Consider the following 18529-nt stretch of genomic DNA (forward strand, 5'->3'; position numbering starts at 1 on the left):
GAATAAGGGACAAGGCTTAGGGACCCTTTTAGCTGCAGAAGCCTTGGGAGGCTGTCACTTATCTGACCAGCAGATAGATAGTGAAAAGCACTCAAAAATCATGGTGCTGTAGGTCCCATACTTATACCTCTGTACTCCTTTATTCTCTTTCTCCTTTCTTATGCCAAATTGGGGCTGGTCTGTCTGGGTGACGCCAGCTCTCGCAAGAGTAGTTTACACTTGCAAGGGAGAGAAACAATAAGTTTCGACTACTGGACATTCCTTTTATTAGGGTAAATATTTTCCCACCTAGGATGTTGGGGTGTGTGCATCACGCTATTTAGTAGGGGCTAAGAGCCATGTCTGTCACAGCTTCTCTGTCTGCTGTGAGCCTAATCGTTGTATATGTTCCCAGAGGCACATTGTAGCAGCACACCTGTGCTTCTCACAGCTTCAAAGGCTGTGCTGGAATTTATGTTAAGTGCCCTGTTGTTTTGGCTCCCTTGTGTTCCCAGCAATGCTGGTCTGAGAGGGGGGCTGGCTGTCTGGCTACACATTTTTGCTGACAGACAACTTCCATTTCCACAATGGAATGTTGTCTTTCCCCTCTCTCTGTCATCGACAAAACTGCACTTTAGAGACCTTGAGGCATCTTGTTGGTGATTCTGGCCTCCAAGTGGCCCATAATTCCCAATCAGATGCTCTGGTCAATAGTTGGAACTCTGCTGCCCTCCAGAGAGGTGACCAGTCCAACCCCCCCTGTTAGCACCATGAAATTTAAATTCCATTTCCTGCTGCCTGAGCATCTGTAACTTCCCATCTCTCCAAGTCCCTTAAGTCCTCCTCCAAATAAAATGGTCTGATGGCATATTCCCAGGTGCCCATGCCTTGCCACTGTACCAAACGCTCCCCCGACTGGACCACCACAGAGCTGTTTCATTTGGTCAACATATGATAAGAGGAGTCTGCTCAGTCTCAGCCGTGAGCAACCCATTGGAACTGGAACACATACAGGCACATTTCTCAGTTCTTGTGTGCAAAGGGATATGAGTGGGACATGCTGCAGTGCAGAGCAAAGATTAAAGAACACAGACAAGCACATCAATGAGCAGACATTCCAGACCTTCACTAATGGCCTGCTGTTTCTGTAAACTTCTGGACACTATCCATGGTGGTGGCCCCACTTCCATGAGCTCTGCGGATACTTTGTAAGGCACAGTGGCAACAACACAGAGGATCTAACCTAAAGGATGACACAGTAGATGAATAGGTTTAGGTAGATGAAGACCACAGGCTTCCCCTGGTTGCTGAGTGTGTCTGGCAGCCAGGAATTGTTCTCCACTGCTGACGGACACAGCCAGCCTGAGCAACTGCTTTTCAGACACCAAGAAGCAGGGGATGAAACACAGACTAAGTGCCTGTGGCTTGTGGTGTTCAGGGCTGAGGGCACAGAAAAGTGAGAGGCTGACTAAGTAGCAGTGAGGAAAGATCAAGGGGAAGGAGAGAGGGGTCATGGACACATTTAAATAATACATCCTGAAGAATTACAGCTAGTAAGGCATGTAGAATTAAAAATGCTGAAAAACTTCCTTCACTTTGGTGTTAGAATTTACTGTTTTGTGCTGTAGTCTGTCAAAGATGTTAAAATTTAAAATGCTGTACCAGCCCCAAAATGAGGCACAAATTTAAGAAACAGGCAGAAAAAATCAGAGTAACTCCTTGAAAATACATAAAACTGGACGATTTGCCTGGCATTGCCTGGGTCCTTCAAGAAAGGTCACTGGGAGTGTAGAAGACAGGAAAAGAGGCTGGGAAACATGGGGAGACTCAGGAGAGGAGAAAGGAGCACAAGAGTTACGACAGCAGGCTCGAGGCAGGGAGTGGTGGGGATGGAGGAGTCAGGGGAGGGAGTCGGGAGCTGTGGGTCACTCAGAGCAGGTGGTCAGTGGGGCTCAGGGCACAGGGTGGGAGGGCAGCTCAGGACACACTGCCAGACCACTAGCATTGCTCCCTAGGGCAAGCCCAGGGTGGTGGAGGCCGCACTCCCCAGCCGCCAGCGTTGCTTCCCTTGGCTGGCCTGGTACAGCAGGGGCTGCACTGTCATTCCCCATCTTCAACATGGTAACAGATCTGGACTAAGAAGAGGTGGGTGAAAAACCTCCTGCATTTATGGGACCAAAATGGTATTACTTGTTTCACTGCTGCAGCTGAAATGACTATTAACCTCACTCTGACTTAAGATGCCCAATATTAGAACAGGGTATTATGGACTTCTCAAATTAAGCAAATCTGTAACAAATCATACTGTTTTAGACCTGAAATAAGGTACATTCAACCACAAAACAAACCATAAAATGAAATGGAGAGTCCAAACACAACTCCTTCAAAATGGTGAAGGTGGCCAAGATGTTCAACAAACTTCAGTGGACCTCAGAAAATTTGTTTCCTAACATAATATTTAGACCAAATTATATATCAAGTAAAACATTTCCCACCTTCACAACTAGGCAGATTTTCTTTTGAGTCAGAATATATTGCTGAAGATATTCACAGAGATACTGCTATAGAAAATACATTTTTTATCACCATCCTAGGTGACGTAATTATTGTTTCTCCTAAAACAACTTCAGGGATTGGTTCTTGAAATGAGTTTTGGGTACCAAGTGTTTGTTGGCCAGCATGGACCAAACAAAACATTTCTGCCCCGCAGATAAGATGCTGGTTTTCATTCTTTCATTCATTGACAATAATGAAGCTGTCTCCAGAAAATTCTCTTGTTCTGGACAGTTAAGTCGTATGGGTGCCAGATGAAGGTGGTGAAACCTGTACTGGCACTCTCAGGTGTTTTCAAGGATGTAATAAAATGATAAATGCTAACTCCCACAATATCTCCCATATTCTATCCAGAGCCAAAGTGACTGAGGAACTTTGTATGACAGAGGGCGAATCACTGCAAACAACAGCAACAGTGTTTAAAATCTCATCTCCTCACTAGCCAAAATTTGCTTAATTCAAAATAATCATTCAAAAAAAAGCAGAAGTATTTTTAGATAAGTTAAGTCAGGTGTAGAAATGATGACTACTTTTGTCAAAAATGTGGTTAATTTTCAGCTCCTAAGAAGAATATCATGCTATAAATCTAAACATGACTTAGCATTATCTATACTATAGCAGTGCCGAAAATATAATGGAACAAAAAAGACAGCTGATCTTGAACTCTGTGGACTGTGTACCTCACCAACTTTGCAAAACACAAAAACGTTAGCTGTCAAAAATACTCAGACCACTCTAACGGCTAGCCTTTTTCACATTATTTCCAGCCAAAACATTTCATACAAAAATATTTTCTACCATGTCTCAATATCAATTTATTCTTCACTAATGGACATCAGTCTTTTTGTCACTAATGATGGAATGGATTCTATATTCTGTGCATCTTCCATAAATTTTTCTCCTCATTTTCTCCTTACCTTCTGCCATTTGACCTTCTCTTTTTAGCATCTGGACAGCTCCTACATACTTCTTGAGTTGCACTTTTAACACTTCATTCTCCCTGCAGGTACAACAGTAAGAGAAAAATACTAATATATTACCAAGTGCAAGAGAAATTAACGCATTTCACACCAGAAACAAATTATAAAAATCAATCTTCATAAATATGACTATGTTCTATCTTAAAAACTAAAAGCAGCAAACAGTGATGAAAATTACCACAGAAGGAATAGTGAAACTAGTTTTCCAGAATGAGTGGGACTATGGGACCAAGGGAAGTACAGGCCAATCAATACAATAGACAATTTATAACCCACAGCTTCTGCATTATTTTCTGTCTATACCAGGCAACTCTAACCACACATCCACAATCGGCACAGAGCTAAGTGACTGTGGATTTCATGCTAAATGTATCACTGATCAATAACAGAGGGCAGACTAAAACCAAAAAAATGCAGGGATTTAACATGACATACAATTTATTCAAAATACGATTTTTGAGGTACAAGTGCCTAATTGAGAGAGGAATGCAATTAAGTGTAAGTTGTAAACTTTTATTATATTTTTCAAAGCATATTTTGAAGTCTCTCACTATTTTCAAGTTAGAGAGACAAAAATATTTATATGTCCCTCAAATTTGCTGTTACTAGTGACACTAAAAGCTTTACTTCAAAGTCTGAAATAGAAAAGGATTGTAACAGCTTGAATTTCAAAAACATAAATCTGCCACCTGATCAAGATCATTCAATCCCATGAATTCAACAGAAGCACTTACATAGAGGAAACTAAATTTAACTCTGTCAAGGAAGTGAATAAAGAAAACCTTTATGTAGTATGGTTCTAGACAATCTCACTCAAAGTGGCATAATACTCATACTTCAAATGTTTTCCGAGTGGTTTGAAGGTAGATTCTGACTGTAAAAAGACAACAAGACATGCCAGTAGGTCCCTCAAAACAAAAAGCTGTCTTCAGGATAACAGACACTTGTCACTCTCACAAACTGCAGATTCATATTGTGAAGCTGTGCAGAATTGTCTATCATCAAAAATTAGATATGAAGGTTCAGATTTAACTATTTTGAACGACTGTTTTTCCAAAACAGATTTACCACGAGGATAAGCCTTGGAAGCACATTATCCCTTAGAGGAAGGATGCTAATTGTAAATGTAGCAGATAGACTGATTAGGGGAGAAATAAAGTAATGCTCCATAGGAAAGAGGCAGTCCAAATCGTGCCAAAAATGAAAAGGATCGCCCTCCACTATGGTTGCAAGTTTCATGGGTACAACAGAGTAACAAGCTGGAACTTTAGGGTGTAATTTAGCAGAGCCTATTTACAAAACAATTTCACATTGCCTGTTAGGGTTCAATTATGTACATATGACAAAAACGTGAAGTCCATTACGAGCATGCCACGCATGCTATTCAAAAACCATAAGGAGCTACAACTATCCCAGCAGACGGTCATCTCTGGTCCCTACTGAAACCTCACAATAAATTATCTCCTGTATGAGGAGGGCTGCCCCTCAAGTCCCACTTCCACACCACTCAAAACATAAAAAGCCCCAAATTACTTTCCAGATATTGGAACTCTGCCACAAAATGATATAGTTAACTGATTCAATACTAAATTATACTGAATTATTTTATCTGTTCTTCAGGATATGGAAGTATGAGAACACAATAAACAATTCATGTTTTTAAATGGCTAATTTAGATCTAAATTACAGGTTGAACTTTCTCTTGTCCTGCATCCTCAGAACCTGACCAGTGCCAGACAAGAGAATTTGCTGAATGATGGGAGGTCAACATTTTCTAGTGCAATAGCACCATTTCCACTGCTGACAGTGCTCTTAGAAGACATTTAGGGGTAAATTACAGCTAAAAGCACAGAACTATGAGAGCCAGGACTGGCAACTGTAAACAAGCAATGGTCCCATGGGAAACTTGGCCACACCCATGATAACTGGCTGTCTAGTTAACTAAATTCATGCCGCATTAAGGAGTTTGCTGGATGGCAGAGCTCCAGATTAGAGAGGTTCAACCTGCAACATCAGTGGAACCAGGATTAATTTGAAACTATAACAGTCTTTTAGAGTTGAAACAGAGTTATGAAAACTGGACAGAAATATACTACTTGGAGATTATGTTAAGTATTGTTAATAGAATGGACACAGGTGATAAAACAGCACTTAACCAGAGAGCAAGAAGACTCAAGTCTCCCCAATGAAAGTAAGAGCACTCTTACTCTTTCAACAAACAGAAGTTCATTTCTGGTTCCACTTTCTTTGAGCAAAAGGTTTTTCATTTTCAATATTTCTGCAATCCAACAATTGCAACATCAAATAATGCACTTCAGTCTGAAACTACATCCAGTTATGCTACTGGATTCCCAATTGCACTCAACTTAGAATAGTAACAATGGACCTTTTAATTGTAGGCATGAGTTGCTGCAACACGATATAATAAAAATATTGAAAAAGTCATACTTATTTTGCCAAAATTGTGCTGCCAACGGAAAATCCACATTTCCACTTCAGTAATTTAAATACTCACTGTTAAAATAAAGGGAGGGTTTTCCCCTGGGACTCTAAAGAACTGATTGCATACTGTATAAAAAGGACAATATAGAACATTTAAAAACACGGAATTATTAGGAAATTACTGGAAAATTATGCTGCTGCTACATTCTTTAAAGTCTAACCAGGTGTCAAGTCAGATTTCTGGTCAATAAAACCTCAGTTTAATTCAGGCAGTTAAGAGGAGCTTACTAAATCCTGTTAGGAAGGAACTATTCATTATTTAATTAAGAAATTTAAATAAAGTTCTTGAAGGTTTTATGCATTTTAGAATATTTTTAACTTCTTTAATGTGTTAATTATAAATATAAGTATTATCCCCTAAGGTGACAAGGGAAGAGGTGAGATTTAGAATAAACAAAGAAATCTTGTATAATTTCATACGCTAAATGATACCACGATTAAATAACTCCTTCTTGGGAAATGTTATATTTCATCCTACATCAGGGAAGAAACATTTATCATCAACAGTGCAGACATATCTATAACTACATTTAGTTTTGAATTAGGGGATTAAACATCAAAGGAATTGCAAGACACGATAAACACTAGAATCTTAACAAGGAATTTTGGGAATGAAATAGGGAATCTTTCTTGACTGAGAACACTAATATAATTGAAAAATATTAAAACTGTATTACTGTATCAAAGGACTCCAAAAAAGAAATTACACATTCACTTCACAAAGGTGGTAAATCTCTTAAGATTTCCCATTTAAGATTATTCCAGAGCAAGCTACCATAATTCAGTTCACATCTCATTTTCTAATGTGTCCCTTTATAAACCATTTGGCCTAATACTACTTATTAGGACCAGACATTTATAAAAGCGCAACACAGATTCATCCCCCCCATGCAGCAATCAGGTCCAGGATCTCCTGCACGCCCCATGCTGGAGTTCGTCCACAAACTCCAGCATTCACGATCAGATGTGCGGCCTGCTCTGCTCACAGTGCTGGAGAAACAGGAAATGAAATTGAAACTTTCCCAGGCCTTTTCCTGTGCACCTGGAAAGCAGCAGAGTGGAAAGTGCTGGCCAGAGTGGTCACATTGGGGCACTGTGGGACACATCTAGAAGACCAAGAATGTCAACCTTCACAGTACTGAATCCACACTACCCTAAGGTCGATCATGCAAGATCGAATTTAGCATTACTTCTTGTAAAAAGCATTAGTACTGAAATCAACCTTAACAGGCCTTAAGTTGGTGGAATCAGCTTGGTGGTGTGGATTTATTCTTAAGAAAATTGATTTAATGTGGCTAACTCAACCTAAACTCCAAATGTAGACTAGGCTTCAGTCTGTTAGTTCAACTGCCCGTGGTCTATGCTGGGGATCTAAAGATTACGACCCTGCTAGTGACACATTTAGAGGTCAATATGATGCTGAATAATGGAAATACTGTTTCTTCAGTTTTCTTTTTTAAAAACAGGAAATTACACATAAAAATTTGTTGAAAAATACTACGACAAACAGCAATCACATAAAACAGACAGGAAGTGACAGATCTAAGACTGTTCATGCAACCTGAATTCAGCCCTTCATTTTCATGAACCCTTATATGGTCATTTATTTGCATATGTGATATATAAACAGACTTCCAAGGTGACAAATTGGGGTTAGTGGGGAGTTCTTTTCAACATTACATGTAATTGCTCATTTCAGTGTAGACAATATTATAAAGTTTGTTTCTGACAAATCAGATTTGTTTTCCAAACATTCTTCCTGAATAGGATGATTAGACAAATATACTATCACCTATTTTTCAGTATAAGAAGTGACATCTTTTTAGTGACATCTCTGAAGCAAGAGGGATATTTGTTGGCCTCATTTTCAATCTGAAATTGTGTCAAGTGGTAGAAGGTGGCTAACAAAAATTTCGCAACTGTATTACACAATGAAATATGTCAAACGTATTTCAAAGTTTTAACAAACATGAATATTTTAGATTTTAACAAATTCAGTGGCTTTTATCAAAATATTACCTTTTATCAAAATATTACCTAAAAGCTAATATAGCTTCACAAAATGTCATAATTAAACGACATTGTTAGATATTTCTTGTGTAAATATTCCCCAAGGCAACTCAAACAATTAACAGACATTCTTGACTACAGAGTTTCAACTTTTGATATAGTATTACTTTGAAAATAAAGCACAAACATGCCACTGATGGTCATGAAGCAGTGAATTCTGGCTATTTTCTTGTGGTGGTCTAGAAGAACTACATCACACCACAGAAGATGCCAGCAGTTGAGTAGATGAGTATGCATTTGCTAAATAAATAAATGTTTTAAAGGAATGATTATGGTAAGAAATCAATTCTAACTACTATTACTACTTAACCTTTTTACTCCACGTGGAGCATAGGTCATCTACAAGTCTCTTCCACTTCACTCTGTTTTGGGACAAAACTTCTAGCTGGCTCCTGCTGTTGTTCTTCAGTCTCAGTAGACCTCACCCACAATGTCCGAGGTCTTCCTCTTTTGCATTTTCCTTGCGGGTTCCATGTGAGAGCTTGATGGGCTATGCTGGATGACAGTTTTCTGAAAGTGTGGCCTAGACATCCCCACTTTCTTCTCTTGATTTAAGTGCCATTTGGTTCTTGTCCTGCTCTGTTCCAAAGCTCCTCATTTAGGACGAAGTCTTGCCAGTTGATGTGAAGGATGTACCTCAGGCATCTGTGTATGAATGCCTGTAGCTTGTGATTTGAAGACTTTTTGGCACACCAGGTCTCGCATCCATACAAGAGCACATTCTTCATACTTGTGTTGAATATTTGCAGTTTCATCTTTGCAGATATTATTTGTGAACTCCATATGGGATGGAGAGTCCAGAATGTAGCTCTTGCTTTCCCTATCCTGGCATTGATATCCTTATCTGTTCCTCCATCTATGCCCAAATAGTCCCCAAGTATGTAAGCCACTCCACATCTTCCAGGTCCTCCCCTCCCTGTGGTGGTGGTGTTGTTGGACTGGTTGCTCCTCGTTGTCTTGATCTTCACCTTGTTAATACTCGGACTAGACACTGAAGCAATTCTGTCTAGTGTTATGACCTTTTCTTTCATGCCACATGTATAAAATACTGCTTTGCTGAAAAGAGGCTATAGCAGGGTTGTTACCCTGCTTCAGGATGAAAAAAGAGGTAAAGTCTGCCCAGGGAGACAATTGAAGCTGAGGAGCCACCAGCTGGGGCAATTAGCTGTCAATTATGGCTGCAGCTGATTAGGGCCCAGCTGGGGCTTTATAAACATAGAGCTCCTGGAGAGGAGAAAAGACTCTTGCTCTAGCAGCGGCATAGGAGGGACGTAGTTACCAGGAAGCTACCGGGGCTCCCTATCACAGAGTAAGGCTGGGAGAAAGGCAGGCAGAGCTGAGAGTGCTCTGTCAAGGAAAGCTCTCAGGCTGCAGAGCCGAAGACAGGGCCTGAGGGTACTACAACTGCAGAGAGCCATCCAGGGTGGGAATAAACAGCAGGTTCAACACTCCCTTGCCAGTGATGAGTGGCCATTTCAGACTGCAGTTTGCTCCCGAGGTAATGGGCTAGACGAAGACTGGCAGTGTGCCACTGAGGCAAAGTGGGTTCGTGCTAGATTTAACCAGTGAACTCATTAAACAGGTGGGGGGGAAGCTGGGCTGGAGCGCCCCTGCCCATGGTGCAGCAGTGACCAGGGCTGCTCCCGGCTGGTTCAAGTCCCCCTGCACACAGCACCGCCACAGGTAGAGCTGTCTGCAGCAAGGGGCCATTCCAGCCTGGGTGGGCTAGAGTGCTCCCCACCTATGTTGGCAGGGCTAGAGCATCCTCCTGCCTGCATCAAACAATAAGCTACTCCAGCCCCTATTGGTTAACTGGTTTATCCTTAACATCCCTACTGGAGAACAGGCAGGTAACAGTGGGTGAGACACCAGCCACAACAGGGCACACTGAAGGCTGGAAGAACTACTTCCCTGAGGAACTTCTTTGGTGGTAAGTCCACACCCAGTTACACAAGTGTTCTATTTTTAAAATAACTTAATTACACACACACACACACACACACACACACACACACACACACACACACAAGTATACTATCTTTGCAACAGCTAGTACTATTCACATTGCCTTTTATTAAAGCTACCTGGGAAGAATTATCATCAAGTAAGTAATGAATGCAAATTTTCCCATAGTTAATAATCTCGATTTCTGCAGTAATTCTGAAGTTGAAGTAATTATCTTCTTCCCCCTTTTACCTCGGACAACTCAAGTAAACACTTAAAATTATTTTTAAAAAATCAGAGCTATTCCATCTTTATGTATTTTGGCAATATAAAAGTCAAAATTTTGCAAACACTACTACTTTAATTCTTCTTAATATGACTGCACTTAGTTTAGTGTACTTGCCTTTTAGTTCATTTAATAGATAATACTCTATAAAAACAGAAAAGTCTAAAAATCTAATGAAGTACTTGACCTACTTTACTCTGAATAACTAATATGCTGAGGCAACAAAATTTAGATAAGCAACGCCAATAATAATGGCAATAAAAGTGATGCAAAATTAAGCAGGATAGCAGCTGGAGAAGCAGGAGGTAGTTGCTGTTCAGGGAACATCTTAGTAGCCATGGCAGCTGGCACACCTCAAATTCTTTCAGCCACTGTTCAATGAGCCTCTCCAGTAGCAAATGTTCCCCTTCCCTTTGACCTCCTGCTCCATGAACCAGTTCATTAGCAGCAACTCCTGCTGAAGAGCCTGCTCCTGCTGTGCCCTGAGGAATTTAAACTGCTCCTGGTTTCTATCCATCTCTATGAACAGCTTTTTCAGGGTCCTTCTCCATCTGCTTCTGATGACCCTGGAGTACTGTTCCAAATCTCCTTGCTGAAAGGTTTCCCTCTCAGCTACCAAAGGTCCTGCCAGTTCAAAAGACAAAAGTAGCAGAATATCGTTTTTCCTGTGGAAGAAACTAAGAAATCCTCCCTTATAACATAACTTTGCTGTGGAAGGCCACATTTCCAGGAATGTGACTAGAAGTCCTGTGGCACCTTATAAACTAACAGATATTTTGGAGCATAAGCTTTTGTGGGCAAAGACCCGCTTCGTCAGATGCACGAGTGGGGGTTCCAGAGGATGGTCTAAATATATAGGCTCATGAAAAGGGGGGAGTCCCAGTCAAGAGGAGGGCCAGAACTGAAAAGGTCAGTTCAGTCATGGAGGATGTGGCCCAGCAACAGCAGTTAATGTGGTGGTGTGAACATCAAGAGAGGAGGAACTGCTTTTGTAATTGGCCAGCCACTCCCAGTCTCTGTTCGATCCTTGGTTGATGGCGTCATATTTGCAAATGAATTGCACCTCTGCAGTTTCTCTTTGGAGTCTGTGTATGAAGTTTTTTTTGTTGCAGGACGACTACTTTTAAATCTGTCACTCAACGTTCAGGGAGACTGAAGTGTTCTCCCACAGGTTTTTGTATGTTATCATTTCTGATGTCTGATTTGTGTCCATTTATTCTTTTACATAGAGACTGTCCAGTTTGCCCACAGTATATTGCCATGAGGCATTGCTGGCACATGATGGCATATATATTATATTAGTAGATGTGCATCACGTGCCAGCAATATCCCAGTGCAATCTACATTGGCCAAAGTGGACAGTCTCTTTTGTCTGCCCGCCCAGCTCCCCCACCTGTGGCGCAGCTCCTTCCCGGCTTCCCCTGTCTCCCACAAGTCCAGGGGAGACAGATGGACAGCGGCTGTGGTGTGGCTTCTCCCGGTTGGGAAGATGGGGGGCTGCAGCAGGGAACCACACTCCTTTCAATTTGCAGCAACATCAAAATCACACTTATTGGGGGTTTACTGTTTTAGGGAAAGCTGTTCTGCTATGGTCAGTGCATTTTGCTACTATCACGGGGAAAGGGTCAGGAGTCTGCAGGCTTCTGTTTGTACAAAGCACTGAACTGTGTAATCTTCCAAGACACAAAAGACAGCTATTACTAACTTTAGAACACCAACTCTAAGTCTTGTATAACTGTTACATCCCTGCTGAGACCCTTCTAACCCACCTCTTCTCCCCACTCCCCCTTCACACATGGCTGTGCCTAATCAAGGAATGCACAGACACATGGGGCACTATGATTTTTTCCCTTATTGATTTGTTAAGAAATATCTTTCACTATTATGCACTGGCTAAATCAGACATCAATAAAATCATTGATCCATAACTGTGCCTTGCATGGGGACCGTTTTATTGTAGAGAAGAGCATGGACTGGAGCGGGGAGGTGGAGAAGTTTGATTGGAGCATGACAATGGTATGTTTTCAGTCGTGCAGTTTAAACAGTTCAGAGAAACAGCAACACATTATGCTGTCTAGGAAGAAGTGAGCGCACAAAAGCTCTCTACCTTTAAATAAGGAATTCAGCACCAGCGGAAGAGGGGACATTTGCAGTAAAGATGCAGGTCCACTGTAGTTTCCCAATCTTGGGTTCTGGTTCCTGCCATGGCTCAGGGTCCTCCTCAGGTTTGCTGGAGAGGTTTGTTCAACCAGCTTCTCCAAGTATAGATATAGAATCATATGCTCCTCATCCTCCAGGTCTTCTCTAGCATTCTCCATGGTCCCTGTATCTTTCTTGCCCTTTGTCTCATCAGCAGCCCATCAGAAAATGAGTCTAGCAAGGCTGAAACTGATGTCTTGAGCCACCTCTGCCTCTGTATTGAGAGCCCCAACAGCTTCCCATCAAGGGGCATGTTTGACAAGCCCTCACAAGTGACTGTTCCAGTCTTTTGCCTTCCTATATGGGAGACTCAAGTGTCAGAGGAGTTCCTGGCACTGGGCTGCTGAATGCCCACCTGCTCCAGCCTCTGTGAAAGTTCTCAACACAGATGAATGTTTCTGCCACTCCAAGAAAAGTGGTGGACAGTGTACTCCAACTAACCAGCATCCAGGTGCAGCTGAGGGGCCAAACAGCTAGTATTGGAGCAAAATCCATATTCACCTCTACTGATCTGTAAAGAGTACAGCAGAAAGCTGCTCCGATATGGTCAGTGCAGCTTGCTACTATCACTGATAACAGGGGGACAGGCACTGTGAGTAAGGAAAATTAAACCCCCCCTGCAGCTTTCTTTCTTGGCAAATACAGCCTCCCAGCTGTATTTGCAGAGGGAAACAGCGGGGGGGAGGGAGGAAGGGGTGCACACACAGCCACATGGCTATGTTTTCAGGGGGGCATCCTCCATCCCCCACCCCCTGAATGCTGGAATTTAATACCCTGCCCTTTCTTTCCTTGCAAATACAATCTCTGCAAATACAGACAGCTGGCTGTATTTGCAGAGTGAAATAGCAGCAGGGGCTTTGGGGACTCATGCGGGGGTGGGGAAGGGTGTGGGGCATTGTGAATCGGGGTGGGTCTCATGCTGGAGAATCAGAGTAAAGACAGGGGCATGTTGTCCCCCTTTTAGCTCCACATCCTCCTACCAGCATCTGCCCAGAGCTGTGGAGTTCCCTCAGGCCCCCCCATCTTTTTTTTTGTCTGACCTGTGGAGAGTGGTGCCCTGACCTAGGCTGTGTCTGGCTCAACACCTACAATACCTAACTATGGCCAAGTGCTGTCATACTACTACCTCCCGAGAGCTCTCAAAGGCCTGCCCCATGCCTGGTGTTGGCAGTGGGGCTGGCATCTTCCACATGCCAGAGGGACCCTACAGCTCTGCAGTCTGCTCTTCCCCCAACTGCAGAGCTTCAGCAGTGACCTTTCCAGGGGCAGCCTAAGGGTCGGACCCGGCTCAGCTCCCAGGCCAGTAGAGTCCCTCTGACTCACGAGGAAGAGTCCCCAGAGAGGCAGCAATATTACACTAGGCACTAGCACACTAGACTGGCTGGTGGTTACTGAGATTCCAAACACCTGAGCAGGAGTTCCAAGCCCAGCACTGGAAGAGTTTAGGGGCTAGTGCATGCTCCACTTCCCCAAGCTAGGCACTGACTCCCCGCCACAGCCAATACACTCCTCCCCCTGCAATCTGCCATAATCAAACACTAGCTATGCATTGGTTCATTCTCTCTTTTTTATTTTACAGGATAGTTCAACACATAGTGGGGTTATCTGTCTGCTTTTTCCTCCCCCTTCATTTTGGCTTTTTCTGCTTATATATATTTTAGGCCCACTGCCTTGTGGGTTATCCTGGGAAGGAGCAAGGCTTCGTGAGTAAACCCTGACAGAAAATCCGGAGGGGAGTCCTAAGGCGGTTCTGTGCCAACTTCTGGCATTGGCCCAGCAACTCCTGCAGCTGAGCTGGTACCAGACGTAGAGATTATCCTCTCCTTTGGACTATATCAGTAAAGCTGAGAGGGGGACACTGGCGTCTGGGCAGCCCAGGGTCACAAAAAAAAATTGCCCAGGCTCGCGCCTGGAGAGGTACTCCAGCATTGCTTAACAGCGTGAAGTATGATCCATAGTCTATGTAGACTGAAGGATACCTACTACTAAGTATATTTTAGGCCTGGCTTCAGCAAAGGGCTCTTCTCAGGCAAGTTACCAATCCAAGAGGGCACCAGCATGGAGCCCACGACAGATCTCCGAGATCATTAGTGTGCGGGGTGATGTGTCCATAATGGCACAGCTGCATGGTACATGTCGGAATAGGGACACAGGTTTACTGATTTCACACACCCTACAAGACCGGGGCTGTAAAAGAGACACAGCATTGCAGGTCTAAGATAAAGGAGCTTCACCAATCCTACTACAGAGCTCATGATACAAACAACCGCTCTGGAGCTGCCCCCACAAATCAGCAAGCACTATGAACAGCTAGATCCATGGCTGCTTCCTTGCACACATGGATGAGCTGAGCTTCCTATAGCAATTTGAAATGGCACAGAAACAAACAGGAAACTGTAGGGGGAGATTCAGGAAGAGAAGTGGCTCATGGGACAACTGCCTGATTCCCAGGGTACCTTGCGTTTCCTGCTGACATCCCACAATGCCTAGGGAGGCCGAGAATGATGGGATACACACCCAAAACGCGTTGCTCTTATTTGTGAATGGGGCTCTGTGGTATGAATGCTCATTTTGGAAATGTTCTTGCTGTGTGGACACTCTATTCAGAAATAAGATATTTATACTTAAAGTAGAAATAAGTTATTCCAGAAAAGTACTGCAGTGTAGAGACAGCCTGATAGTCCTGGGACGAAAGGACCTGCAGACCCTGCACTTATCTGAGATGTGACTTTCTGTTCGACAACAAAGGTAATCAGAATGAGGATCACTCAAGGGCATAGGCATGTGACATAAAGCACAGGTTTTGAAGCCAAGGTAATGGGGCACGCTCCTTTCACCCCCCCCAGCTAAGTCCCAAGGTGGGGAGGGAGTCCAACAGCACTCTTCTACAGCTATCTAGAACTATTTTCACGTATTCTAACAAAACAAACAACTATTTACAAGTGAAAAAGGAGGACGTGCTATCCTACGACTATAGCCTAAGCTGAACATCCAGTTCCAAGCACCATCAATGGCAGCAACAAGAAACTATGGAGGGAGGGGGCTGGAGGTGTCCTATTTGCGCAGCAAAAGCATGCCACTCCAGGACTCCTACCCTGGCGTCCCTCCAGATACTGCTGAGCAAAAAATCTTCAGGCATCAGTGCTTGTGGTGAGCACACACCCAGACTGAATGGCCATGAGCAATCATTCAAGGAACAACCTTTGTAATATTGATTTTTGTCTACTAAGCATTGTGCTTGTTGACTTGTCTGACTGTCCTTCACCTTAAAACAATTCCATCTTCTTACTGTAACTGGACAAGATTGTCCTGCCCTTTTCTTGACACAGATATCACATCTGGGAGAATACAAAGTGTTCAAATTCATCTTTTTCAAGACCCAGCAACTTCTTCCTCTTTCTTCTGATGTTTATATTTCCACTGAATTTTCTATGTTTAAGACCACAAAACTGTTTTTGCTTTGCAGATTGTTTTTAAACACATCTTATGGTGATTTCCTTTACACAACAACTAACTTAATCTGAAACAAGCCTCTAAATAAAGGACAGTTCAGATCATTTTTAAAACCCAGATCCATAAGGTGATACTTGGTTGCTCTCCTTGGTTGCTCTCCAATAAATGGTTGACCAGCATTTATTTCCCAGCTCCTGTCAGAAAGTCAGGCTGCTACCCCAACAGGAAGAGTTTCCTTACTGCCACCACTAACAGAAGCGTGAAAAATGACCAGCACAACAGCATTAGTCAGTTTTCCATCTCCTGTCAATTGCAGGCAGCTCAGAGCCAAGATCTCAGCTGTCCACCACTCATAGGAGACAGGAAAAAGACCAAGTTATGCGAAATTTGACTTACACAGGATTCTGCAAAAATGCAACCTCTGTGTAAGATGAGAGCCTATTATATATACACATTATGACTACCTGTCAAAAATTATATTGTTCTATATCAGTGATTCCCAAACTATGTTCCAGCAGAACACTGGTGTTCGGCAACCTACTGCAAAGTGTTTTGCCAGTGAAATTGATTAATGCCAGTCTCTTCCCCATTCTCAGGGGAAAAAAAATTAATTTGAGGATGCAATTTGCTCAGTTTTACAGTTTTGTTCACCACAGGGTGCCCCAGCTCAAACCTCCCAGCCCCACGTGCACACTGCTCACTGCCCCCGCCCCGGCCATGACAACACCCCCTAGTCCTGCACAGCCACAGCTCAACTCCACCCCCGCCCCCTGTGCAGCCCTAACGCACTCCACGCTTAACCTCCCTGACCCATTCCCATGGCAACCCACCACCAGGCTTAACCCTCCCCAACTGCCTCCCCTCAAAACTCCTGGACTTACTTTGCAAAAGGAGATCCATGTGCTCCTGCTGATTCTCCAGCTGCAAAGCAGTGGCAGCAGCTTGAGAAAAAAGGTGGCAGAATGCAGTTCTGCTGCGTTCCACTGGGGGGGGGGGGGAAAAAGACACCCCCCCCGCCCTGACTTACGTGAAATTTGCATAACTCGAGGCACTACTGTACTTAATAAAGTAGACCCCACGTAAAAGGAAATCTCAGAAGCACCTGATTTCATCCATACTAGTCTCCACCTAACACTAATACTAACATTTCCTGTAAATAAAGGCGCTAAATGTAAACTGAGGCAGGGCACGGAGGGTTTTGCGAAGGCATTATTGCTGATGCGTGTGTGACGTGTGTTCACATTTTGAATAATTTAATGATTTTCCACAAATTAAGGCTGTTAAAGTTAGAATAGTCAGACTAAATATTATTCAAATACAACAGATCGTTGGCTGAAAACTAGGTCACTGACAAGAGATCGTAGCGGTCCTACTGCTGTGTCCTCAAGCAGCTTGCAACAAGAAAATGCACATGGCAACACTGACATTGTAAGTACAGGAACAGGGTAGAGAGCCAACAATTACACATCCACGAGTACCAATGTGTGCAATAATCTGAGTGTATCTGTTGAAAGTGAAATGCCACTGCCAAACAAGTCACCAGAAATGCTACAAACAAGATAGTGGAACACAGTCTTAAAAGAAAGTATGATGAAAGCTCTCTCTCTTTTAGCTTCACATTGACAGGATCTGAGGATTGTCCTGATGCCCCTTGCATTATATGCAAGAAAATCTTGCAAAACAGCTCACTTTTACCAGCCAAAATAGACACACTTTTGGAGTAAACATTCATATTTCGTTGGCAAAAATATGTTCTTCTTTGCTTTTAAGCACAATGAGATGAAAAAAATGCAAGGATTTAGGCACACAAAAGTTAAATTAAATAATAAATTACTAGAAGCAACTGTGGCAGACCGCTGCCTGTAGGAGCCTGCTAGAAGGCAGGTATGCCGGCTGGTGGGCTAGTGCCTTCCTGTTCCCTGAGTGAGCCTAGTTAGGGTGGGCAGCTGGGGCCTTGTTAGGAATCAGCCCCAGTTGAGTATAATCAGCACTCATGGTCAGCTGAGGCCCTGTATTCCCTATAAAAGGCTCCCCCGCCTAGTTGTTGGGGGGGAAGGTTTTGGAAGGTGCACAGCAGAACAGTGCAGAGCGAAGCGAGAAGGTACCACGGGGAAGTGGTGGGCGAAGTGGCCCAGGGTGAGGTTGCTGCATTGGGGCAGGAGTGAAGGCCCTGCCGGCTGCCTCTTGTCCTCTTAGGGACCCTGGGCCAGAGTCCAGGGTAGACGGTAGGTCTGGACTCCCCCACCCTTCCCCAGAGGGTTACTCCACTGGAGCAGGTGTGGGCCAGCAAGGGGACTGGTTTTGTCCTCCCCATTCTGGACTTGCCTATGGTGAGGATGGCTCAGTAAGCGGAAACACCTGCCTCTGGAAAAGCCTGGGCAGATAAGGGGTCTCCATGAGTCTCTGAGGCACAACAGAGAACCACCAGGAAGCACAGGAACCCACAGGAGAAATTGTCACACAACATATCTAGTGAGGAGGAGAACAGCAATGGCAGGTGAAGCTCACACCACTGCAGAAAGTCTTATAAATCCCTGTATTTTAGATGTTGTGGGTGTAGTGT

The 18529-nt window shown here is 43.4% G+C and overlaps 1 protein-coding gene across 5 annotated transcripts in view; it reads right to left on the reverse strand.

Annotated features, from left to right (window-relative positions):
• The window catches only part of SNX29 (sorting nexin 29), a 487403-nt gene that overhangs the window by 346506 nt on the left and 122368 nt on the right, over positions 1-18529 (reverse strand). For 4 of the 5 annotated variants that reach the window (XM_075010432.1, XM_075010435.1, XM_075010434.1 and 1 more), the window contains exon 14: positions 3450-3532. In XM_075010432.1, the coding sequence (XP_074866533.1) occupies positions 3450-3532 (83 nt within the window). Of the gene's footprint in view, positions 1-3449; positions 3533-18529 lie in introns of those variants that run through there. The other variant, XR_012647696.1, reaches the window with a different exon arrangement.

This window comes from Carettochelys insculpta, chromosome 16 (assembly GCF_033958435.1).
Source record: "Carettochelys insculpta isolate YL-2023 chromosome 16, ASM3395843v1, whole genome shotgun sequence".
Classification (NCBI taxonomy): Eukaryota; Metazoa; Chordata; order Testudines; family Carettochelyidae; genus Carettochelys; species Carettochelys insculpta.